The 25,444-nt window shown below is 43.3% G+C and overlaps 1 protein-coding gene and 1 long non-coding RNA gene across 3 annotated transcripts in view; one reads left to right on the top strand and one right to left on the bottom strand.

Annotated features, from left to right (window-relative positions):
* Window positions 1-25,336, bottom strand: part of LOC310841008 (uncharacterized protein) — a 34,287-nt gene extending 8,951 nt beyond the window's left edge. The window contains exons 1-2 of one of the 2 annotated variants that reach the window (XR_014562260.1): window positions 24,983-25,336; window positions 24,192-24,320 (exon numbers count right to left, since the gene is read on the bottom strand). Coding sequence is in view for 1 of the 2 variants with exons in the window: in XM_083731534.1 (XP_083587660.1) it covers window positions 24,192-24,320; window positions 25,128-25,150 (152 nt within the window). In the remaining variant the exon portion in view is untranslated. The remainder of the gene's footprint in view (window positions 1-24,191; window positions 24,321-24,982) is intronic. The other variant, XM_083731534.1, reaches the window with a different exon arrangement.
* LOC310841071 lies at window positions 6,262-23,836 on the top strand. The gene is made up of 3 exons (XR_014562322.1): window positions 6,262-6,399; window positions 17,436-22,224; window positions 22,591-23,836. It is a non-coding gene; the product is annotated as an uncharacterized lncRNA (long non-coding RNA).
* Window positions 25,337-25,444: the final 108 nt, after the last annotated feature.

Here is a 25,444-nt window from a genome sequence, read left to right as displayed (position 1 = left end):
GCAGCTCCCAACGTTCTGTGATATTGGAGGTGGAAGAGGTAGTTATGCATTGTAAGTAATATTGGCCAAATCCAAGTGCATGGCCTGCCATGTGTCTAGGGCGCAAGGTGGACTGCACCTTGGAATGGATGTTAGTCTCCCAGGACTAACAACCTAGGGGTCTTCAACAACAGATCTGAGGCCACCTCTCTGCTCAGGAAGGGAGGTGGTTGGGCAGAGGGCCTAATGCTACCCCAACATAATATCTAATCTGTCCCAAGATCTCAGCCCCAGACAGGATAATCAACTCTGGTGATGTTGCCTCTCTGAGGATCTGGGTTGGTTCTGCACTGAGAACAGAGTCAGGCATAGCTGGGGGAGACTAATGGTCCCTCCTTTGCCAAGCCAGGTCCTCACTGATGCTCTTGTTTTATAAGCCTTCTAAAAACATCTTAATCAGACATTTTAAAGGTACATATATTCCAGGGAGGAGGGATTTATCCATTAGTGCCCAATTCATTTATGTATATAGGCTCTGCTGTATGCATAGCTTGACACAAAAGCATAATGGAATCTAATTGATACACATATCGAAAGGCACAGAAAAAGTCATTTCCCGTCCTCCTCTATCAGTTGAAAGGCAGTCTCCCAATACTTATCATTAACTGGGATGCTCCAGGTTCTGTTGTCCAGTGAAAAGTGATATAGTGGAGCTTGTCCTTAAGTTGCAGCTCTGCAATGTTTTTGCTAACCATAAATAATCATTGTGGTGTGTGGGGGTGTACATGGGCAAAGGTACAAAGTATGGATGGAGGAGGAGAGAACAGGGGTGAAGAAAGAGCTGTGAGTGGAGCGGGGGTCCTTTCCCCATCCTCTGGACCTCCTGGGTCAACAATCCTGCTGCACCTGGAACTGGGGGTGGAGAGTGCAGCTGAATCAGACATAGCCTGAGGAAGTACCATGCTCCTTGGGCTTGCCCATAAAAAGCAAGTCTAGAGTGAGAGAGCAGGGTGATGTCCACTTTTTCTCATTGTGAGACTTTTGTGGGTGAGATGAGAGTTTGTTTGGGCCCTGAGTGAGAGTCCTCTGGGTGAGAGGGAGGGTGTGTCAGAAAGAAAATGAATTGATACTGATTTATCTATATTAGTAATTTTGTATTAATGTAACATCTCTATGAGGGGACGCAGGTGGCGCTGTGGGTTAAAGCCTCAGCGCCTAGGACTTGCCGATCGAAAGGTCGGAGGTTCGAATCCCTGCGGCGGGGTGCGCTCCCGCTGCTCGGTCCCAGCGCCTGCCAACCTAGCAGTTCGAAAGCACCTCCGGGTGCAAGTAGATAAATAGGGACCGCTTACCAGCGGGAAGGTAAATGGCGTTTCCGTGTGCGGCTCTGGCTCGCCAGAGCAGCGATGTCACGCTGGCCACGTGACCCGGAAGTGTCTCCGGACAGCGCTGGCCCCTGGCCTCTTGAGTGAGATGGGCGCACAACCCATCCCAACCCCAGAGTCTGTCAAGACTGGCCTGCACGGGCAGGGGTACCTTTACCTTTACCTTAACATCTCTATATGTAATTTTGTGTTTTTGCAATATTTTATTTAAATTGTTGTTGCTTCAGTTTTTGTACGCCACTTAATCTAATCTAGACTGTTGCTATTTTCAGTTGGGATCCACATATTGGCACATTCAGATTGCACAATTATAGTTGATGTGGACAGAGGAAACAGACGGAGCAAGACTTTGCAAGGAGAACAGATATGTATTTGCTCGCCCCATTTTGTGTTTGCATACCCAAGAGAGTGAATGCCTGAATTCAGAGTTTACTGAAGAGCTTTTTTAGTGCAGCGGGAATAGGGCAGAGAGAGTGGCACTTTGCCTTTTGAAGCAAAAGTATTGAGCAACCCTGTCAGGAGAAGTGGCCATATGAAATCAGTGGCTTTCTTTCTGAAGAGCGCCATAGCCACCTTCAGATGCCCATGCTGCTTTGCGGAACTTGCCCTCTTCAAAGTCATTGCACCCATGATCTAGGACCACTAGAACAGATCGCATCCATTCTATGCCTCTCCAATGTGTGAGTTAATGAAGAAAATCATATGCAGTTGATTTACAACTCTGTGCTGTAAATCAAATGTTGTAATTTACACTTCAGTATGCTCCTATATTTCAGATGCTTTCAGACATGAAGATTTGTAGCCTGCATGCCTTTAGAATCCTAATTTACTCAAGCTTGTTGCAAGTCTCTGAAGTGTTAATTAATAATGGTCATGCCCTGTATTAGCTGTCTAGTGACCATCTTTTGTTGAATTGCTTCATGACCAGCTGTTTCTATAATGGCCCTTGGAAGTGATGAGGGGTGGTGAGAGGACACCCTCACCAAATCAGTTGGGGCACTGAATTTGTGTTTCTATTTGGCAGGGGTGAGTGAAAAAAAGAAAAAGGGAAAGAAAGAAAGAAAGAAAGAAAGAAAGAAAGAAAGAAAGAAAGCAGCCTGAATTAAGACAGAGTGTTACAATTTCTATGCACTGCAAAGGGAGGTCATTCCAGGAATGTCCTGCTAGTCAAGAGACGTGGGGTGATCAGCCTTTCATAACACAGCTTATGAAATGGTCTCAGCTTTAATGTACATACAAGGCTAGTGAGCAAAATAATGTTTATCGTGTTGGAAACACATACTCATGTCCCTGTCAGCCTGTAATCAAGCTCACTCTTGCTTTCCTTGGTGACTAATATAGACAAGAGATAATAATTCAGACAATCACTTTTAAGCTGCTGAGTTTTACAGAAGTGATTTGGTATTCCATTAAATCCTGCATATAAAAAAATATGGTATTTCTACGTCAGGGCCTTCTACCATACTAGCAGAGATGTATAAAACAACTCCAACTGTCTTAATTTCTGCCTTATGCGGAGATAAACAGTCACATAAACAGTTCGTATCACTTTGCTTCAAAGTTTTCTAACTAGTAAGCCGAGATGTAAAGTTGAGGCCATCTATTATCTGAAAATGCAGAACACGGGCATACTCTCCCTGCCAAAGTACTAACCAAATATAGTTACTCTTGGTGCTTGTACGTAAGCAAGGTTTCAGATGTACATAAACTATCTCTGACTTCTCAAAGAAGCAACATGAGAACTTCCTTCAACTGGCTGATGCCAAGGTCCATTCCTGCAGCAACGGAATAGTAACGTCTTTACCTCAGCCTGAGTCAGTGGTCCTGTGTGTCAAAATAGCTCACTATTTTGCTGTGCTAAGGGATCCCATATCACACATGAATCACAGGCTCACAAGTACGGTATTTCTTTCATCCAGGAGTCCTCTACTTCCTTCCCTACCCAGTGGTGAATGGATAGCTTAGAGAACAATTTACAGGCTTTTATCATCCAGAACACAAACTACAGGAGAAGGTTTTCTCTAGATGCATTGGCTCCCCAATTTATTAATTCAAACACAGTTTTTGCTACCAGTTGCCTCTTGAGACAATTATTTCCTAAGGGAATTGTTATGAATTTGTCAGTGCCAGACTTCAAATCCCTATAATCCTAGCAAGTGTTAAAATACAAGCCAGGCTAGCTTCCTCATGAGTTGATCGTCTGGGTGAAGGGCCATTAAGAAAACAAAGAAAAGGTGATGGGTTATTAAGAGAGCAAAAGAGAATGGGCTCTGTGCCAGATGGCAAATGAGTGGGGGCCCTCCTCCAGAGAGGCAGAGCACAATGTTTGAATCCAAGCAGCTATGGGAGAAACAAGACCCTCTTGGGGGTGTTAATGCTGTGAAACCCTCTATTATTGGCTCAGGTTGTATCTATGTGTAAATAAACCATATATCATAAAGACACTAGAGTGTCTACTATGCCTCATTCCGAAAAGGAAACACAAACCCTGGATAAAGGCCTGGTAACCCTGGAATCTCACACTGCTCAAAGACTGGGGTGGTAGGCAACAGTATTTTGTTGAGAAAGGGGCTTCCCTCAGTGACAAAGCACCTGGTGTGCAAGTAGAAGGTCTCGAGTTCAATCCTTGGCATCTCTAAGTACTGGGATTGCCCACAGTTGGAATCCTGGAGAACCAGTGCCAATTGTGCTGGTGGTGTTGCATTTTAATTTATTATCTGCCCATCACTCTTGGGTCCCAGTATTACAACACTATTAAACTGTTCTTAATGTTGCATTCTAAGCAACCTACAATCACAAAAATAGGGCTGGTCCTAAAAATATGCATCTTAAGCATCAAAGCCTACGATAATAAAGTGTGTCTTAAGCATTCTCCAAAAACTGTACAGTTGCCAGATGCACCTCTGTGGGGAGAGAGTTCCACAGCTTAGGCGCTGAAGCAAAGATTTCCCTCTCCTGGGCTTCCACCACCCCAGAACTTCTAAGGGCGGCAGAACTTCCAGAAGGTCCCACTTTGCTGATCTTAATACCCAAGGGGTCTGTAGGGAAGGAGGGGGTCTTTCAGGTATTTGGGGCCTGAGTTGTTTACCTTGAAATGGACCCAAAATAAGGCAACCAGTGCAGCTGTTTTAGAACTGGATATGTGAGAACTGAATGAAACCCCAGCCGGTAATCTAGCCGCTGCATTTTGGACCCATTGAAGTTTCCAAGTTGTCTTCAAGGGCAGCCCCATGTGGAGGCATTACAACAATCCAGTCTGAGAGTTACCAGAGCATGGAGTATGGTGGCCAAGCGGCTGAGATGCCACGAGTTCTGTCCTTCTCACTCATATCCCATGACAACATTACATGCATCTTAAATCTTACCAATGCCAGAGATTATGAGAGCTCTCATCCACAACATATGTAGGGGAAGCAAATTCCCTATCCCTGCTTGTATGCAGTAGTTATGCAATGATAGCTTTCCCTAACTTGGAAACATTTGTTTATTCCCCTTTAAAATAAAGTCTAGAATGTACAGTTTAAGGGGGGATTCTGTACAAAGATGAAACAAAAGCTGAACCAATGCACTGTGAGCATTGGTTCATTCTAATAAAGATATTGCTTTACTGTGGATTGTTTTAAAGGAGCAATACAGCTATCTGGAGTTGATAGGCGCATGCATTTCGGAGAAACAATGGAGCAAGTGTAGCTGCCTCCACCTCTCCTATTCCCTTAACATCCATGGCGGATTTGCTTTTGCTTCAGGTTTACGTGCCAGGTTGTGAAATGGACAAAGTACTAGGCAGGAATACATGAGACAAGCCAGGCAGCCTCATATGCTGTGGAAAGGATCATCCTTCTCTTGTCTACTGCTTTTTACCAGCTTGTAGTGATGAAAGTTAATGAGACAAGTTTTGCATTCCTTTTCTCCCAATTGAAAGGCAAAGCTTGTGAGTAATAAGCTTTTTTTTAAAAAAAAAAACAGATTGAGAGTGTTCAGACTCATTCAGATTTTTAACTGCATTAATCAAAATGCATCATGGCTGTCTTTGTTGTTTATTGGATCAATCCTGCATTTAATTTTTGTAAACTTTCAGCCTTCAGTGAATTGAGTGATCTGAGGTGAACAAAGCATAAATTAAAGCAATTCTTTCTCTTTTTCTCTCTCTCTTTCTCTCTGAAAGGCTGAGATGAATAGTGTTGAAGCAAGAATTTTTGCTAATCTTTTGCTGACTAGTTAACTTCAATACTTTTCATGTATGCATTCCTTTCAAAACTAATGGACCCTGGATTTCCCCTCCTATTTTCCTCCTAAAAAGCTATTCCATACCTCAGTGAAAAGACAGCATGGGATGTCAAGGGACAAGAGGCAAGAAAGAGGTGGTTTGGGGCGAAAATCGAAGACCCCAAAAATGTAATTCAGTGCTAGGGACGTGATTTAACCCTCCTGAGTTGAACTCCCTTATAGTGATACTAAGATGCAAACAGCAGTCAGGGCGCCAACTACAGTAGGTCTTACATTAGAGCTGATTTCGGCTGTCATCAAATTACCAAGGTAATCCTGAGTCATCATGACAAAGACTCAACATGCCTAGAATTAGATACAGTGAATGATTGTGCTTTGGAACAACGTGTGCTGAAACTTGTCAACTCTTGATTTAAATCCTAAACAGCACCCAAGATTATTGCAATACACAGATTCTGCTGAATCCCTTATGAACACTGCACTCAACAAATGAGTGGGAAACTGCCCAACTATGAGATCATGCTTTCAATACATCTTCTACTATTGCAGCATTCATTTATGATAGATACAAAGTGAGAGAGACTCAGATATGCTTTTAGCGCCATGAGTAATGTTGATCTAAAGCTACACCAGAAGTTTGCTGCTTCTGTGTGTCCAGCAGCTGGTAATTCTGGGAATAAATGAAATTTTGCCTACTACGCTATGATAATTGGATTACTATTCTACTGTGTTTGCTCAGGAAGGAGATGGGCTGCATTTAAAGTCTTCAAGGAACTATGCTGGGAGGAACTTGTAGCTTGTGAGCTAGGTACATATCTGCTTTGGTCCAAATGCTTAGTTTACCTTTGGAAAATTATGACCAGATTCCCCTATTCATTTATTTTACTTTGGTCATTTAGAATGTTTCTCCCCAGAAAATGTAAGCAAAAATATGAGGGCACATAAGCACTCTAATGATATGTGTCTCCAAGGGAAATGACTAAAATACTTGAAGTTTTACTATTTAGTTTTGTTGTATTTTACTTTCATGTGTATTTGTCTACATAAAAATAAATAAAAATGAATTTTTTTTAAAAAGCACTCAGAATACTGTAGGACTTAGGTAATGATGTAATTTGGCACTAAACCAACAAAGACCTGTGAAAATTGTGCAGGTGTGGTTCTCCATAACAAAATATTAGTGGAAATGCAATATCCAAATATTACATTGCAGAGAGGGTTTGGATATCCAACAATGAATAACAGCTGTTTATCTATTGCACATTAAAATGGCTATCTTACACTGGAGCTGGCCACTGAAAGTCAGGCCAGGGATTTCAAACATAAAACTGTTCCACCTCTGGTTGCTATTCTCTGCCCATCTTCCTTTTTACTTTTACATACAGCTTGTTAATTTCCTTCCATTTTTTGCACCTCAGAATATCCCTACTGCACTTTTGTCAAACCAAACAGTGCCCAAATTCTTTTAAAACTAGATTCATGGAGCATTGTGTTCCTCAGTTTATTCCAAGTCTTACTGTGGGCTATTTGAGGGGCTCAGCTTGTTACTAATAATTGAAATATGAAGTGTCAAAGCAATTCAGTAGTTTTAATTCTCTGGGACCAGGGGCTAAAGCTGGCCCTTCTGCTTCTTGATTCTGAGCCCCTGTTCTGATCTGTGAAGTCTTTGTGTTTTGCTTTGCTTCTTTGCACGGTAGGAACAAAGATACAAGCTGCATTGGCAAACTTGATCACCAAACCCAAGTTTTATCTCATGCAATTTGGTTAATTATACGTTAAAATTTGGTGGCGGGGTCTTTGTCTTACAAATATTTACGCAGCTTCATTTGTATAAAGAGATTATTTTCTTAATCCTTTTGGACTTTTGCTTAGTGGGCAAGGTGTGGCTAATTTAGCAGCTCTCTTAAGCTTTGGGTGCCCTCTGCTGGTAAATCTTGGGGGGCAGCAAGTGTGGAGAAGAGCTCCAGGTTAGAGTCCATGTGTTACTGCTTTACCTGATCATTTTTGTGAGCGCATACACATGACCAACACTTGGGCCTACCCATACCCTCAATCAACATGCACATTGGCACTTTGCATGGGGGGCATGCTCCTACATGTTCTGTAGCCATGCATTGCAAACCAACATGTAAATCACAGAACAGCTCAGGTGGTTGCCCTGTGGCAGGCATGGTTAAGCTGTGACCCTCCAGATATTGCTGGACTACAATTCCAGGCAGATCTGCACCATACATTTAAAGTGCATTCATCACCCATTCAAAGGATATGGCTTCTCCCCCCAAAATCTTGGGAACTGCAATTTGTTAAGGATGCTGAGACATGTAGCTTGGGGACTACAGTTCCCAAAATTCATCGGGGAAAGTCATGTGAGAACCTCAGGAACTGTACTTTCTTAAGGGTGCCAGGAAGTGTAGCTCTGGAAGAGGGAGACTACAGTTCTGATTTGGGGGGGATGTTATGTGTTCTAAATGTAGATCTGCAGTATATGTCCCTTGGCCATGCTGGCTGGGGCTGTTAGGAGTTGGAGCACAACAACTGCTGGCAGGCTGCAGATAAGAACCCCACGTGACACCCACCCACCCAAACACACCAGGCCATGTGCATTTTAGAATACATTTTATGTTTTGCACATTTTAAAATACAATTGCAGCTGTGCCTTTAAAACTAACAAGGAGGTAGCCCTAAGCTTCCTGAAGAATAAACGGGATTTATCGTTGGACGCTGCCTAGCTATCCTTCCCATCCTGAAAGGAGCAAGAGCTCAGCTGCTTATGACACTTCCACCTGAGTCCAAGGGCTGGCTTACACATGCACGCTCATCATCTGATGACTGCAGCCTCATGTGCTGCATTTGCCTTGTTGCAAATTCATGAGTTTCATATCATCTGTCAGCTCAGCAAAGGCAACGGGCTTTTCAACAGAGGCTCTGTTTCCTTTGTGGTCTCTGTACAGTCCCAACATATTGTGCTGCTTGTGTTGAGTCAGATCACTGGTCATCTAGCTCCCCTGGGTTGTCCACATCAGCTGACAGCAGCTCCCCAGGGATTCAGTCGGGGACATTCCCAGCTCTACCTGGAGATGCTGGGAATTGAACACAAGACCGTCACCTACAAAGCAGATGCTCTGCTGCTTCTCTTGTAACTAAGTTTAGAGAAATCTGCAGAAGACAACTCCAGCCCCCATCACAGCCCTGGTGTTTCTTCATACAATATTCAGCTGTCTAGAGCTGTGCAAATAAAGCAGATACTCTGCCACTGAGCTATGGCCTTTCACCTTGGGCATAGTTGGGGATTAGTGAGACTCCTGGGCCTTACAGATCTGTATACCCCTCTGCTTTCTTCCCCTTATACATGCACCTTGATAAACAAAGCCTGATCCTATCTATGACTATGGGGTGAAACTCTGGTACTTGTTCAGCATAAACAAGCAGGAAAGTAGCTGGCTTTATTTCTTGCAAATGCTTCTATCTTTCCCTCCTAGCACTTGCACACCATACAAGGCAGCTAACAACAATTAAAACACAACCATAAAACACAATTCTATCTCATGAGCAGCAGATAAAATGAAGGTATCAGCCAAAGCAAAGTTTTGTCTATCAGCAGAGTGGTCATTTGGCCTGCTGCTGACTGTGGGTGCTATAGAATTATTATGGAGAGGTGGGCAAAGAAGCGCATTTTGCTTTCAGCACAGTTCTGTTATTTGGTTGAGATAAGCCACTTAGTAGCAAAGGCATTTTGACACTTGCAGTTGTCTTGTAATGTCATGCTGATAGTGACACTTTGAGACTGCTGACAGAATTTGTTTTGTAACACCTGTGCGTATCTGTCAGTATTAATAAGAGCAGCTGCATTCCGGGTGTGTGTGTGTGTGAGAGAGAGGGGGGAGGGCCTGCAATATATATTGAGTGGAGTGTCTTCTTTTGTAGTTCCTCCCTCTTGAGTAGAAACACAGTGTAGCATTGCCATTTTTACTGTAAGTGGATAAACCTGCCACCATTGAAATTAATGGTACTCACCACCACTACCACTTGAGTTTGAGTTTTGTGTACAGCAAAATTTATGTAGAACTCTGGATTGGAGTGGCAATATGCAGCAGAAGCACTAAATGTAAAAATACATCCCTATCAATTGGCTCATTGAAATGTCAGCTTATATATGATTTGAAGGTCAAGCTGATGTGACAGATTTTGAAAGCAGTACGACATAACAAAATGTAAGAGGAGCCCTGCTGAAGCTGAGCAAAAGGCCCATCATCTTGTGCTCAAAGTGGTGAACCAGACACCTATGAAAATCCCACAAACAGGACACAAGTGCAAGAGCACTCTCCCCATCTGGGCTCCCCAGAAACCGGTATTTAGAGACATGCTACCTCCCTTACTGAAGGTAGCACCAGGCCATTATGGCTAGTAACCACTAATACCCTCCATGAATTTGTCCCAGTCAATCGTCAGTACTGGATCTTCAGGTTAATGTATTCCATTGTTTAAACATGTGCTGTGCGAAAAAGTGCCTCAACCACAAATATCTACAAAACCTAGAGTGTGCTAAGCTTGGAGAACCATGGGCATCAATACTTCCTTAATGTGGGTCCAATGTTGTACTCAAGGATTTCTCCACCCGAGCCCATCCAGTAAAACCAAATGCAACTTACTATATCCCAGCTTGATGAGTGAGATCATACAAAGAAGCATTGTTAGTTGCACCTTGTGTTACAGAGACCTGAATGGCCTCAGTTAGAAGTTGAACACTGAGTATTGTCATTCCCTTGCAGCGGAACACTCTTCTGGCAAAGTCAGCAGGCACCCCTCCTTTTTACTTTCAGGTGTCTCTTGAAGACCTTTTTGTGCTGACATGCCTACGCAGTTGTTTAAAACTTTCTTGATTAGCCAGTCATTTTAATGATCTTTTCGTGCTGTTTTAATGGTCTTTTTATGTTTTATTTTATACATTTCATGGCCCCTTATCTTTATTACAGTCCTCATGACCTATTTGGAGGGTGAGAAAAGTCTGCCCTCCCTTCTGAAAAACACACCAGCCCTTTTCTTCCTAGTATGGGAGATCCATACTCACTCCCAGATTCCCTTTGCTTGAACATGGAAATAGAATATTTGCTGCCCAGGAGCAAAACAGCATCAGGAAAATAGATTTATTTTCAAGGGTAGTCCTATCAAATGTGAAGTATTGACCAAGGTCAGGGTTTTTTGTCTTGTTTTCTGTTTTTGTCTTCCCTGGTATGTTAGCAAAAAGACTCAACTCAGTGAAAAACATCTGATGAGATTAAAGTTCAGTTGTTTTTCGGTCACCAGTCCAATGCCTGCATTACTCAACTTTAACTTCAACAATAATGTTATAGCACTGGCCCCTATTTCCTTTGTTAGGCAGATTACTGGTTAATGGCCCAAGATGGTTGAGAAATATCCAACCTAACCCACTGAATTGATTAGGAGATAACTGCAGATCTCTCTCAGAGCCTTTTGCAGGAGTCAGCCATCAAGGTTGGAGGAGGTGGAATGGGGGAGAAAGGACAGGGGAAAAGAGCATAGCGGAGAAATTGAATTTTGGCAGAGGGAAAGAGAGTGTGTGCTGTGAGCAGTCCATCAGCATTAATACTTTGACTTTCTCTCTGGGTATCTCACTTGACATTGTTGGTATATAGCCTTATAAGGGTGACATAGGCTTACATGGCCACCTGCACTTAAGACCAAGGGTGGAGATCCTAATGCCCTTCAGATATTGTTGGCCTACAACTCCCATAATCCCATGCTGACTATGGCCAATGGAAGATGGAGTCCCACAGCACCTGGAGGGCCACCAGTTTCCCATTCCTGATTTCAGACCACAATAAACTGGAAGAGGTAGCAAATGCCGCAGAAGCATGAATTGGGAATCAATATGACCATGACAGATTGTAGAATAGGCCCAAACTAACAAAATGAATCTCAGTAGGAACAAATGTTAGGTTCTACATTTAAGAAGGAAGAACCAGCTGAACAAACAGAAGATGGTGGGACACCTGGCTTGCAGGTAGCACATGTGAAAAGGATCTCGGGGTCTTAGTAGACTACAAGCTGAACATGAGTCCACAGTGTGATGCAGCAGCAAAAAATGTGAACGCTAGTCAAAGCTGCGTCAACACAAGTATAATGTCCTGATCAAGGAAAATAATAGCCCCGCTCTGTACTGCTTTGGTGTGACCACACCTGGGGTACTGTGTCCAGTTCTGGGCACCACAATTTAAGAAGGATATTGAAAAGCCAAAAAATGTGCAGAGGAGGGAGATCAAGATGAAAACCAAGCCTTCTGAGGAATGGTTGATGGAGTTGGGAATGTTTAGCCTGAATAAAAGACTGAGAGGAGAGATGATAGCCATCTTCAAATATCTAAAGGGTTGTAACATGAAAGATGGAGCAAGCTCGTTTTTTCCTGCTCTGGAGAGTAGGACCCGAACTAATGGATTTAAATTACAAGAAAGGAGGTTCTCACTAAACATCAGAAATAACTTTCTGACAGTAATAGCTGTTTGACAGCAGGACAGAGGTCGAACGGACTCATTCCTTGATTGTTTTTAAGCAGTGGTTGGATGGCCACCTGTCATGGATGCTTTAACTCAGTTGGCTGCATTGCAGGGAGTTGGACGAGATGACCCTCAGGGATCCTTCCAACTCCACAGTTCTATGTTTGTCCATCTGTAAAACAAAATGAATGCTATAACAACATCAGAAGCCTCAATTACTTTCATTTCAAGGAAAGCAGATTTGAGTTGGGCTGCTCCTGGAAGTTCTTGTAGCTTGAGAAAGTGAGGTACATATAACAATACTTTTTCACTTTAGCTTGAAAAAGAAACACAACTTCTCTCACTAGAAAAGAATATCATGCATCAGGCTTGACAGGCACAATTTTGAAAGATAATATGTAGGATCCCATAAAATAAGCCCGTCCCTAAGAATGATGGCGAGAAAGCGGCAACCCTATAACTGGATGCAGAAATTTCATGAATTAGAAGTTACAGAATCAGAATGGCTTGCAACTGGGTACAATTGTGCAAGAATGTGTAATGAAAGGATGAGCGAGCCATGAAACTAATTGTGTCTTTAGCTGATTTATTAAGGCTGTCCTGCAAATTTGCTGAGACTGCAATTTCATTCTGGGAGAAATGCATCATCCCCTTGGTCTGGAAACACTTATTTCTAATAAAGCATGGGCGGTATATGTAATCTCTGGTGGAGGAAAGTGTACATAAATGTCCTGCTTTCCCTTGCCTTTGAATTTGGTTCTGACACCATGGCTAATTGGCCAGGTGTCAATCATTTACTTGAACAGCTTAAGGCTATTTTTGTACAAATAATGCTTTCTTTAAAAGTTGCAACAGCACCCCTGTAGGCAAATAACTTTTACAAAAATTTAAACATTCTTTTTAAAAATATTTTTTAAAAGAACAGAAACAAATGAACAAATAAGCATAGAGACTTGGTTCTTTCCAAGTTCTGTTCCAAAACAAGTGAGCTAAAGAGGTTCAAACACTGGCATACTCTGGCTAAATCCTGTTTAGGGAAGAGCCATAGCTCAGTGGTATGGCATCCGCTTTGCATGCAGAAAGTCCAAGGGTCAATTCCTGGCATCTCCAGGTAAGGCTGGGCGAAGACTTCTGTCTGACACTCCGGAGAGCTGCCGCCAGGCAGTGTAGATAATATTGAGCAAGATGGAGCAATGGTATAAGGCAGCTTCCTACATTCCTCTTTTGAGGTGCACAAAATGGGTGTTCAAATGAGGTCCCTTCACACCTGCAAGAGATGATTGGGGTTAGTGGGAACATTCCTAGTGACCATGCCCTTGCAAGTCAGCTGTGCTTTCCCTTCCTGGCGGCCAAGCATTTGGCAGAGGGGCTCTACACATGTGCAGCCCCACCAACTGACTGGGGAATGCTGACTGGCCAGGAAATCAGATGGTGGGTGTGTTGACACATGAGGAGCATGGCTGGCAGGCACACGTTCCCTTGCACCTGCTATAAGGCGATGTAGGGAGTGGGTGGCAGGCCAAGAGTTACTATTCCAATTTGATTTCTACCAGAACGTGGACAGGCTAAAGCAGTCTTGAGGCTGGAGCAAGAGCATTGGCAGTGATTTCTCACACCCACCCCTTCCTAAGGATGCAGGGCACCCACAAAACGTGTGTGCATTTGTGTTTACAAATAAGAATATACAGTAAGTGTGAAGTGGGGACTGTACATTGGCAGGGGTAGTTCCAGTTATATTCTGATGATGCTAATGGGAATGCACGTTAGCAGCTATTTAGGGCCAAGATATACAGTAGCAGGGAAATGTGATACTGCTTGATCAACTGGCTAGCTTATAGCATGGATTTGCAATAGGCTTAGAAGAAATGAACACATCTACTGCTGTCGTGTTGTTGGAGGAAGCCTCTTTACCAGTCACAACTGCACATAACTATGGCCAGGATATGTTGTATACTTTAGGCAGGGAGAGAATTAAAAGACAATCCCAGTTGTGTGAGATCTGGGAAACAGAGGAAGTATGCTGTAACCAGGCATCTCTCTTTCTATCAAGAAGCATAGAAAACAGGCCATAACTTGGCTAGTTTGGCCCCTGTTTCTTGTTACCAAACTGGCTGCTTGTGTAGAAGCCCAAACTCCTGCGGCATCTAAAGCATCTCTGAAGTGGATGGTGAGTCTTTTGGAAGCTCAGACAGAAAGCAGAGCCAGCCAGGCTTATGATGATCTGCCCGTGGCAATGCAGTGGAACAGGAGCATTTGGAAATTTGGGATGTGGGTCAGTGACGCAAATGAAATAAAATTTAAAATGTAGCATATTGCATATGCAAAGTGTCAGCAATCATTGAAAATGACGCTCGGCTACCTTGCCACTCCTGGTCCTATGCCAGTGTAATATCCCACTGAATCATAGAATTGTAGAGATGCAAGGGGTCATCTAGTTCAGCCCCCTGCAATGTTGGAATCTTTTGCCCAATGTGGGTCTCAAACCTACAACCCCGAGATTAAGAGTTATTTCTTGCTGTACCGACTGAGCTATGTTAGATCCTCTTATTTTCTTTCTCCTCTCCTACTTCTATGATCCAACCCCATCTTCTCCTTTTCAGCACAGCTCACTGCTAAGCATTTCCTGTGAAAATGACTCCCCAACCCAAGGCCTCTTCTTTGCTGGTTCTTAGGGGCTACTTTCCCCCCTAAAGTCTCTAAAAAGGTCAAAATGACATAAATCCAGTTTAATTAAACATGTGCTGGGTATTATATTGAATGTCTTCACCATCTGTTATGCTGGCAATGCTGAACACTGAATCAAAACAAGAATCTCTTTCAAAATGTGCTTTGCAGTTAATAATAATTTGGCCTTAGTTATTTCATTAGCATGCCAAACAAAGCAATGTTCAAAGTGTTGTTTGTGCCTTGTATTTGCACATACTAGGTACAAAATACTTTCTGTACCACAAGAATTTGAAAACATTGTCCAATGCAAACCACACCATGTGTGTCCCTTTCCAGAAGTTTGCCAGTTTTGTTTTGGTTTTCTGGCAAGGCATTTATGCCTTTAACAGCTGTGGGACAAACAACAGCTTGAAACTTCTTTAACCGGCAGTAGGCCAGACTGCCAGGCACATCTTTTCCTGGGAAAATGACAGGTAAATAACATACAATGGCTTGGAAATAGCTAGGGGCACCTCTGGAAAGCGAGGGCCATTTCAACAAAACATACCTTTCTGTCCCCGTCCCCACACATTCCAGCTAAAGATGATGTCAAGTTAGATCTGTGTCTGTGAGAACACCACACTTGCTATACAAAAGTAATGCAGTTTTTGACTGGGACAGAGAAAGTCAGAGAGCTTTGAGCATTGGAAAACCCATTTTGGGGCCGGCCTCTTTGAAGATCTGATGAGGGCCAGTGGATTTGTTGCGGGAGTGTTTTTTTTTTTTTTAAAAAAAAGATATCTGCCTCCATCTATGCTCAACCTGAATATTTGTAAATAAACTCAAATAATACCCTCATGCCCAACATCAGCACCCAGAACGGTTAGGCAAACATTTGGATGGCAGCTTGCTTTTAGCTGGGTGAACCTGCAGCTGCTTCCATCTTCATTTCCCCAGAATGCATCTGGAAAAATGAAGATGGCGACTGTCAGGGTTGTTTCACCCAGTGCATCTTGTCTTAGCAGTGCCGGTCTATGGGGGGATATGTGGTGATGCTTAGCCTGGACCTGAGCAAAGAAGCGCTGGACAAAGAAACTGCAACTGCTACTGCTATTTCCCTTGTTGCTTAGGGCCCCTTCAAACCTGGTGCAGTCCCTAAAGACAGAAAAACCATGAATCCCTGGTCTTTTCCAAATGAAACCAAATCCAGGTAAGGACAATGCCCCTAGAACTTTTCATAGTTTAGGAAAGTGAGTGCACATGACAAGGTGGCCCCCTGTTGGTGACTGAGGGCAAAGCTCCACATTCACATCATACAGTAGCTGTAAATATTAGCAGAATGAATAAGAATAGCTTCACATTTGTGTTCCGAAGCCTTCTCTCTGGCTGGCTGGCTTATTTATTTATTTGATTTATATACCACCCTTCATCACAAGATCTCAGGGCGCTTCATGGGCTGCTTTCCACATTATGCAAAAGTTTCAGATACATCTGCCATTTTTTCTTATGTATTGTTCCTTGCATTTTATCTCTGCAGTTTTCCATCTTTCAATCAGACAAAAGAAAAAAAGAAGGATTTAAGCTCATGGGTCCTTTTAGTGAAAAACATGGTGGTACGTGTAATGTGTATTCTGAAACAGCTTCTTTGCTTACTGCTTATTCACGCCAGTGCAATCAAATAAATAGACCAGACCTGCAGCTAAAAATAGTTCCCATATCAGATATCTATAGCACGGAGCTTCCTATGAAAAGTGAGGTGTGTCTGTCATGAATACTGGTTAAGGACTGAAAGATAGTGGCAAGGGATCTACAGATTTGCACGAGCGATTGAAGAACACAACCATCTGCACCATTCAAATAGGTTACCATTCAGACACACCATTTTGCTTTACAAATGAATCCATTGTAGAACACTTTGTGAATTTAAAGAGTTGGACAAGTATTTCACAGCAGAAATCTCTGACTCTCATTTTAATATTTTTATAATAACTTCTGGCTCTCACTAATATAAAGTAGTTGTTCTAACTGAAAATTACTCTTCTATATTGCACGTCATTTTGAATGTTCCTCCTCAATATATGGTGGATAAGTTAAAAGAAAAATAAAACAACCTTAGTTTTGCCTGCATTTCACTTTTCTTCTTCCTTCCATCTGATCTGGCCATAGAAAGTCAAATAGCAGATTATGGGTGTGTGTGTGTGTGTGTGGTTTCAGGTTTTTGCAAATCAAAGTAATTCCCCCCCCCCCCCAAATGGAAGGACTGCCATTAATATACTGAAGAACAGTCATGCATACCTCCTAGTGTTTCTGACAATGGTTCTGTGTCTCTTATTATTATGAAATGCTTTTAAAATGACACATACTCCATCCTCTTGTATACAGAAGGAACAGGCCTTTCAGTTCTGCTGTGAATTTCCATCCTTACCCTTCCCTCAAAATCTGAAATGGTACTCCTGATAGATTGTTTGCTCCAGCACTCAAGACCATTTGAAAATTATTTCTGTGCTCTTCCTTTTAGAGTGAAGTATCTGTCTCTTCTCTGATCCTATTTTAAGCCTAGAGATTTTCATTCAGTGTGCCAGTGACAGTACCTCATTCACCTATGCTCTAGTCTAAGAGTGAATATTCCATTCATACAGTGGCTGCTTTCTTCTTTATAAAGAAATACTGCTTTGTTATCTCATAGATAAGATAAGGAGCCGAGAAGCCTGCCTACATGTCAAGGGACAATTGCTGCTGTATTAAGTATACGGGACTTCTGCACATGGAGGACCAGAGAAAGCAACTGAACAGTTTCTTTTAGTAACATGAGAATCAAGTGAAACCCTCTCACAGTACGTTTTGGCTCCTCTCCAATGGAGGCTTGGCTTTGGGCAGATGCTATTCTGAGTAATGCATCTCAAATGTTCTGTTAATCTATTCGGGCTGAATGAATGGCTTTCTATTTGATTTTATTCCCTTTTAAAATGCTAACCAAAAAATGACTATTGTACATGAATTCAGAAAGCACAAAAGCAGAGAACGCCAGCTTTTACCCTTGTGTTTGTTTTCTCCAAGAGTGGGATATGTTAGCAATTTTAGCTAACAGCTGTCACAGACAAGTTTGTTCTTGACAGATTGCAACAGGAGGGGGAGCTTTTGACTGCAGCAGCCAAGGAAGAAGAGCCTGTTAGGAAAACTGCCTCCAAACACTTGCTGTGCTGTGTGCTCTGCTAATGTTACATTTTCAGTTGCTCAAGGCCAATCTAGACGTGACGGGCAGGGCAGAGATGTGCATTTTATGCATGTGCCTTCCCCATTCACATACACAGCATTCTGGGTGGGTGCAGAGTCTATTTTTGCCCTTTTCACAAAAAGGAGGATTGGGAAGAGAAACCCTGTAACTGTGGGGGAAGGGTTAGCGCCAAGGATGTGTCTGAAGCCAATTCCCACTTTGGTTCCCAGATGAAGGGAAGTAACTGGTAGCCCCACTACTTGCCTCCATTCAGCTTCCCTTCAGTGGGACAGTGGAAATTTTTGGGAGAACAGGAGTTCACCATGTCAGCCCCTGTAGTCATGCCCCAATGTAGTCATGCCCCAATGTAGCCATGCTACAAATCCAGGCAGGTCTGTCTGTCTGTTCTCTTTCTCTCTGTGGCAGTAATACATTGCATAATACACAATTTATTAGTACTAGCATGATTGCAATCCTGTGTATAGTTTCCTGGGGCAGCAAACTCCATTGAATTCTGACTGCAATGGAACAGTTTGTGAAACACAATGAGCTTTTACACAAGACCTCTGGCTAGCTAAAAACGCAACCTTTAGCTTTTAATTAGAAACACAAACAATCTCAGACAGATGTGTTGACATTTAAACTGTTAGTGAAAAGTAGGAACCTCGCCAAAGAAAAAGAAAGTAGTATGCTGGATTATTTTCCTCACTCTTAGATTCCCTTGATGATAATTTGCCACAAGCTTAAAAGTCTCATTGTCACCACATTCACTTGCCATAGGAGATTCATTCAGTCACTTTGATAATTTTGGTCTTGCTCCAGCTCTGAAAAAGCTCCGTTACATCCCTGTTCACACATCTCCTGTGTTCCTATTTGCTGGAAGCATGGCAGCGATGTTCATAAACAACCAACGATCTCTGCCAGTTTGGAGAGGGTTGGGAGCAGGCCGATGTTGCAACCCAACTATTTATCGCAGCCTGTGGAAGCTTGTGACCAAGGACTTGTAAACAGGAGTGTTTGCAAGGGTGCTTTGTGGGATAGGCCTGGAGTGCTGCCTCATAGTGTATGTAGGACCAAGAGACATAGACGGCGAGGGAGCTGCTGCCGTGACCTGTAACACCTGTGCCATGTTTGTATTCCTGTCTCAGAATATGAAAAACTACACATGCAGCAAGTGCAAGCTGGTTGCCTTGCTGGAAGAGAAAGTACAGCAACTTGATGCCCACCTATCCACTTTCGAGATACCAGGCAAGATGAGAAATTTCTCGATACAGCAGAGTGGACTGTCCTGAGACAGTGATGCATGTTGGGGAGGAAGACGATCACCCACTGCAGGAGTCAAACCCCTGGAAGAACATGACAAACAGGAGCAGGGCCCTAACTGATAGGTGGTGCAAGGGCTGTAATAGGAAAAAGCTAACCTGTACCATTCTGTTGTCAGGGAACAGGAGCAGGATTCCTCTTAATTGAGTGATGAAGGGGAGGACTCCAACCTTGACAGATATGCAGGGCACTGCATACCCAATGAACCTACAGAGCAGCACCCCCAACCTGAGGGTGTGGCACTGCCACCCTCGCATTTGGAGGGCTCTCCTGCAGAAGGCCTGAGCCTTCCCCATTCCACAGCTGTATATAAGGCCCCTTTAGGCAAAGAAGCATATTATAACCATAAGTGGTACTATTTATTTAATTCATTAGATTTCTATACCATCCTTTCTCATAAAGCTGCACCTGGTGCTACTGCTACAAAAGCACTCAGTTTCTGCTTATTCCTTGCTGGATCAACTTCCATGTTCCCCAGAGCAAAGCTTCACATCTAGCCTTGAATCTCACTTTGCCCTATACCCTGGTTGAGCCAGAGCAGGATATCCATGGGAGAAGGGGTGGCGCAAGAATGCCAGTTTTGCTGTGGCTGGATAGAGAATCTTTCCCTCACCACTGAATACCCAGGACTACCTCCCCTCTCAATTTAGGAGTTCCAAATCAGGAAATGGTAGATGAGTAACTCCCAGCATCTCTTATAAAGGACAGTGACAGGCAGAGTAGCTGAGAAGTTAGGCCAAGTGAAATCCGAAACCTTTGTAAAAAGGGTTCTGGTTAAGTAATGTTATTCCCATAGAACACACTGAGCCAAGTGTGTCAAAGCAAGTTGCTGCTGGCACACGGCTTCTTCCAGCATTAGTGGGTAACTGTCACTTGGTTGAACCTTCAGAGAAATTTTAATACAAAATCAAGAGGGACAGGCAATGGCTGGCACTTTCTAATAACATGGGTGAAACATTAAGTTTTTGCAGTCTTTGCAGCAATGTACTGACCTGAGCACATCTGCACCATGCATTTAAAGCACTCTTATACCACTTCAACAGTTATGGCTGATCCCTGTCCCACAGTACCATGAGAACTGCAGATTTTTAAAGGGTGCTGGCAGCTGTAGCTCTGTAAGGGATAAACTGCAGTTCCCATAATTTGCTGGGTAAAGCCATGACTGCTAAAGTGGCATAAATGTGCTTTAAATGTATGGTGTGCATGTGATCTTGGGTCTTAAATTAACTTAATACAAGTAAAGTTTATCATCTCTTCCACTTCCTACATACTCTGTGAGATCAGGTATGGGAGGATGCTGCCAGGTGGGGGGCAGAATCACCCCAAACTGGATTGATTGACAATTCTCCCCCTCTTCCAGCAGCCCCCTGAGCCCCATCCCATATTTTTTAGCCCTTCGCCCTCCAGAGAGTTGGGAGGTGCAGAGGGAGTATGAAGGTGATTGCAGTGGGAGGAGAGGATGGGAAATCATAGAACTGTAGAGTTGGAAGGGACCCTGAGTGCCATCTAGTCCACCCCCCTGCAATGCACAACTAAAGCATCAATGACAGGTGGCCATCCAACCTCTGCTTAAAATGTTATTTCTGTGAACTTAGGATCCAAGCCAATAATGCTAGAAATTGATTAACTAAGATTTATGTTAGAATAAATGGTGCCTGAAATCATTAATCATGTGTATAAAGTTAATTGTTGTAGAACCTGAAGGACTTTACCCCTAGGTGAGGAGAGTAGAAGATGTCCTCCTATGATCTGCCTGACTCAATCCCTGCTCTCTTTTAGATGAGCAAGATCTTACCATGCTTAATATTGCTCTTACTATGTTTCCATGCTACATATGCCTTGGTTCTTAGAATTTTAAAAAGATTTTTTTTCATTTTGAATTTAAATCTGTGAGCTCATGCACTACGGTAGTTTAGCTTAGTGTGATGTGCAGAGAATATCACACAAGCAGAGATATTAACTATGGTTGTATATTGGCTTCCTTGGACTGCAATCCTACACTGTACTCATTTACCTTGAAGTAAGCCCCATCGAATTCAGTAGACATGTGCAGGGCTGCACTGTTAACTACAGTATATAACTTGAAAGAGTGGAAGGTCTTTCTCAATGGCAGCTGGTGTGATGAAATCTGCTTACGCAGATGAAAGTTTTATTTTCACATGCCCAAGGGGTTGAACAGGTATTCTGGTGACTTTAAGGAACTATTGTGAAAAGAACCAGATATCCACTAGAATGTTGGAGTTTCAGAGCTGAGAAGCTCCTATCTCTTGCGCTTAATTGCCTCACAGCCCTGCATGAAGGCACACCAAACAGAGCCTTGGGGGGATATTTTATTGTGATTTGCAAGCAACTGTGGACTTGATCAGTGTTGGGGTGGATTTGCATTTCTTTCTTGCACTTGGGAGGAAAAGGGTCAAATTAAAAGATAATAAAGGTTTGCAGTATTATATTCTATCTTGGCATGTTCATAGAATACTCCTACTTTTAAACGTAGTAAAAAAAAAAAAGTTAAGCCACTGTAGGATACCAAAACTATAAGGAGCCATGGACTATGAATTTGACAAGTAGTGTCATCATAGGCCAATGAGAACTGGGCACATCATGTAGCAGAAGAAACTATTGCAGGTGTTGTTTGTTAAGGAAAGGTGGATTTTGATCATGCTACATATGTTAATTGGCTTTACCAGCTGGATAGCATTGGTCACCAGTTGAATTAAGTACTTATAACACAGTGTTTCTATATTCAGTTGCATGATATCTTCAGTTGCATAGACTTCGTGTGTCTATTGCAGTGTACGGACAATCTGGGACTTACAGCCATCTGGCACTGACAGCCATCCAACTCCAATGCAGCAGTGAAGCTAGAATTAACAAAAGGGTAGGCCATCATATCAATATTGCCTAAAGAACATTTATGTTAAATGTATGACCCTTAAAGGTAAAGGTAAAGGGACCCCTGACCATTAGGTCCAGGCGTGACCGACTCTGGGGTTGCGGCGCTCATCTCGCTTTATTGGCCGAGGGAGCCGGTGTACAGCTTCCAGGTCATGTGGCCAGCATGACTAAGCCGCTTCTGGTGAACCAGAGCAGTGCATGGAAACGCTGTTTACCTTCCCGCCGGAGTGGTACCTATTGATCTACTTGCACTTTGACGTGCTTTCAAACTGCTAGGTTGACAGGAGCTGGGACCGAGCAACAGGAGCTCACCCCGTCACGGGGATTCGAACCACCGACCTTCTGATCGGTAAGTCCTAGGCTCTGTAGTTTAACCCACAGCGCCACCCGTGTCCCTTCTGATCCTTAGCAGTTGTAATTTCCCAGCATGCTGGAGCTTCAGCAAACATCTCATCTCTCCCTCCCACTGTCCTTTCATGTTCCTCACACACAGCTGTTTGCCAACACACCCTCTCTGTCACTCACTCTCACACCATTAAACTTCCCTTTCAACTCTCCTTCCACTTAACCTTCTCTCAGAACAGGTTCATATTGAACATGTGTGATGAACACCCTTCTGAAATACCACTGACTAACACTGGCCACAGAAATGCCTTTAAAAAGAAAAACAAACCAAAACTGCAAGCATGTTATACAATTCATGAGTAAAGGCACATGCTTGTTGTGTTTGACCCAACACGGCAAATCATTTCCCAAAAGATGCTGAACAAATGGAGAAATATTTTCCTAAAAATCATCCTAGTAAAACCCATGGAAGAAAAATGCACGCCATCTTTCAGCTTGTCAAACATTTAGTTCATTTAAAAGAAGGCCTTTGTTATTTATACCCTAGAGCTGGCATGGACCATCCTCAAATCAAAATCTCTTACACAGCCAAGTTTCAGATCAGTCTGTTGAACTATTTTCTGAGTAAAAGCTGTAGAATCACCTCCTCTCAGTTTCTCTTTATAATGATGGAATGTGATTCAGTTGACTTATCCCTAATTAATATGGGGCTGCAACAGTGACCCTATAATAGCTGCTAATCCTTTCCCATGAATGTTGTATAGGGTCCCTGAAATATAAAATGAAGCCCATCCTTCCATTCCCCATACCCCAGGAATGTGCTTTTGCTATTATTTCTACAAGTGAGTCAAAAACCAGCAAAGTCTGGGAAATTTAGTCACTAGGGTACTGTAGGTCACAGCCTGTCTGTACATCCAGCATCTGATAAGTGGAAAGGGAAAATATATATACTTCTTCCTTGTTAAACAGGTGACTCAACCCAGAAGCAAATTGACTCTTTTTCACAATTACCATGATTTATAGAAGTGCAAAATTATAGGTTAGGTTTATTCTGAAGGGTGGATTGTTTCAAAACCATTCACAATGATGACACTTTACCTGCTCAACAATAAATGGTCACATGAGACAATGTTATATGAAGACTCGTGTTCAGCTGCACAATGTGCTTTCAAGGCAACATGAACTCCTGCTGGGAAATTAATGAGTCTCCACTCAATAGCACTTTCCACCCTTTGATTCTGGCTGTGTGTTAGTAAAACCTCATTTCCTTGTTTTGTAAAATCTTTGTAATAAATCCAGCTGTGATTTTGGCCTGCTTTGTGTATGATGGTTCGTTTTACCAAAGAAGTTTGTTTTAAAAAAAGGAATTTGTTCCAGTTCCGGTTCACCCCTCTGCAAAAGGCACCTAATTCCTTTCCAGTTCAATTCACAACCCAGTCCTCAGCATTTTTTTGTTCCAGCCTTCAGAATTTTACAAGCTGCTCTGCTAAAGTGTAAACTATACTTAAGAAGACCAAAAAAATATCAAAACCCGTGCACACAGAATGTGGCCAATTGTTTCATTTATTTCCCCCAACTATGATTTTTAAACCTAAATGGCAGCATGATGGCCTTAGCCCCCCCTTCCACACTTGAAATGGCAATGTGTATTACAACTTCACTTACTTCAAAATGTGGGCAACCAGCTCTGCTGCACTTTGGAGGTCCTCCTGCTCATGATGGCGCTGAATGGGGCCCTGGACCTTTGCAACAAAGACTTTGCTTGACAGCACAACTGCCATGATGTTCTTCTTCCTGGGAAGAAGAGGGTGCAGACTGTTAGTGGATGTATGTCTCACAGACTTCATAGCAGAGGCAAGGAGAGTGTGTGCCTTCCTTCTGCTCTGCAGTCCCAGGGCATCCCTTAGACCTGGGACAGCCAATGTTCAGATGTTGCTGCCAGCGCCTCTAGCCCTTTGGCTGTGTTGGCTGGGGCTGATGATGGGAGTCGGGAATCCAGCAACATCTGGAGTGCATCACATTGATTGCTGCTTGCCTTAGCCTCAAACAGATGCATTTCTGCAGAGGCCAGAATGTAAAGAAATTGAGTTAAAGGCTGACCTAGCAATTCAGTCTCATATAGTCAGGGCTCCAAGATTTAGTATTACAAGGAAACATAAGTGGGTTTTGGGGTGCTCCAGGTTGAAGCAGCCCTTAATGATTTCCTCCACAATGTTGTATTTAAGGTGTCCAACACCTTAAGGGGGGGGGGAGGCATATAGGAGGCATATATGTTCTCCATATATGAACATTAGAATTGCCCTGCTGGTTCAAACAGAAGGCCCATCTGAGAGCCAGCGTGGTGTAGTGGTTAGTGTGTCCGACAAAGAACTGGGAGACCAGAGTTCAAATCCAAACTCAGCCATGAAGCTCACAGGGGAATCTTGGCCCAGTCACTGCCTCCCAGCCTAACCTACCTCAAAGGGTTGTTCTGAGGAGAAAAACAGGCGGAGGGGGGGTGGGGAGTAGAAAACGATGGACACCACCTTGAGCTTGCAGGAAAAGTGGGGTGCGAATGTGAAAGCAAATATATAAAAATAATCTAGTCCAGCATACCGGTACTTGTTCTCACAGTGGGCAACCATACGCCCCGACTGGAAGCCCACAAAAGGCGAACGGCCACAAGAACAAAACCACCATATCCTTGGAAATTTGGCCAGGGAATTCGACTTTAAACGGGACTTTAAGCGCGCTGAAAGGGCTCAGATGTACCCTGGCGCTGCTAGAGGAGCTGAGGTGCGCCCGGCGGGGGCGGAATGGGCCAGGGGCCTGGAGGGAGGGAAGCCTGCACCGGGCGGGAAAGGAGCGCGCGCGGCCGGGGGAGCTGACCCCCCTGGCGCCAGGGGAGGGGTTACAGCGCGGCCCTTCACCGGCCTGAA

The sequence above is a fragment of the Podarcis gaigeae genome (genome assembly GCF_964106915.1).
Source record: "Podarcis gaigeae genome assembly, chromosome: 3".
NCBI lineage: Eukaryota > Metazoa > Chordata > Lepidosauria > Squamata > Lacertidae > Podarcis > Podarcis gaigeae.
This window is presented reverse-complemented; position numbering and strand designations above follow the sequence as displayed.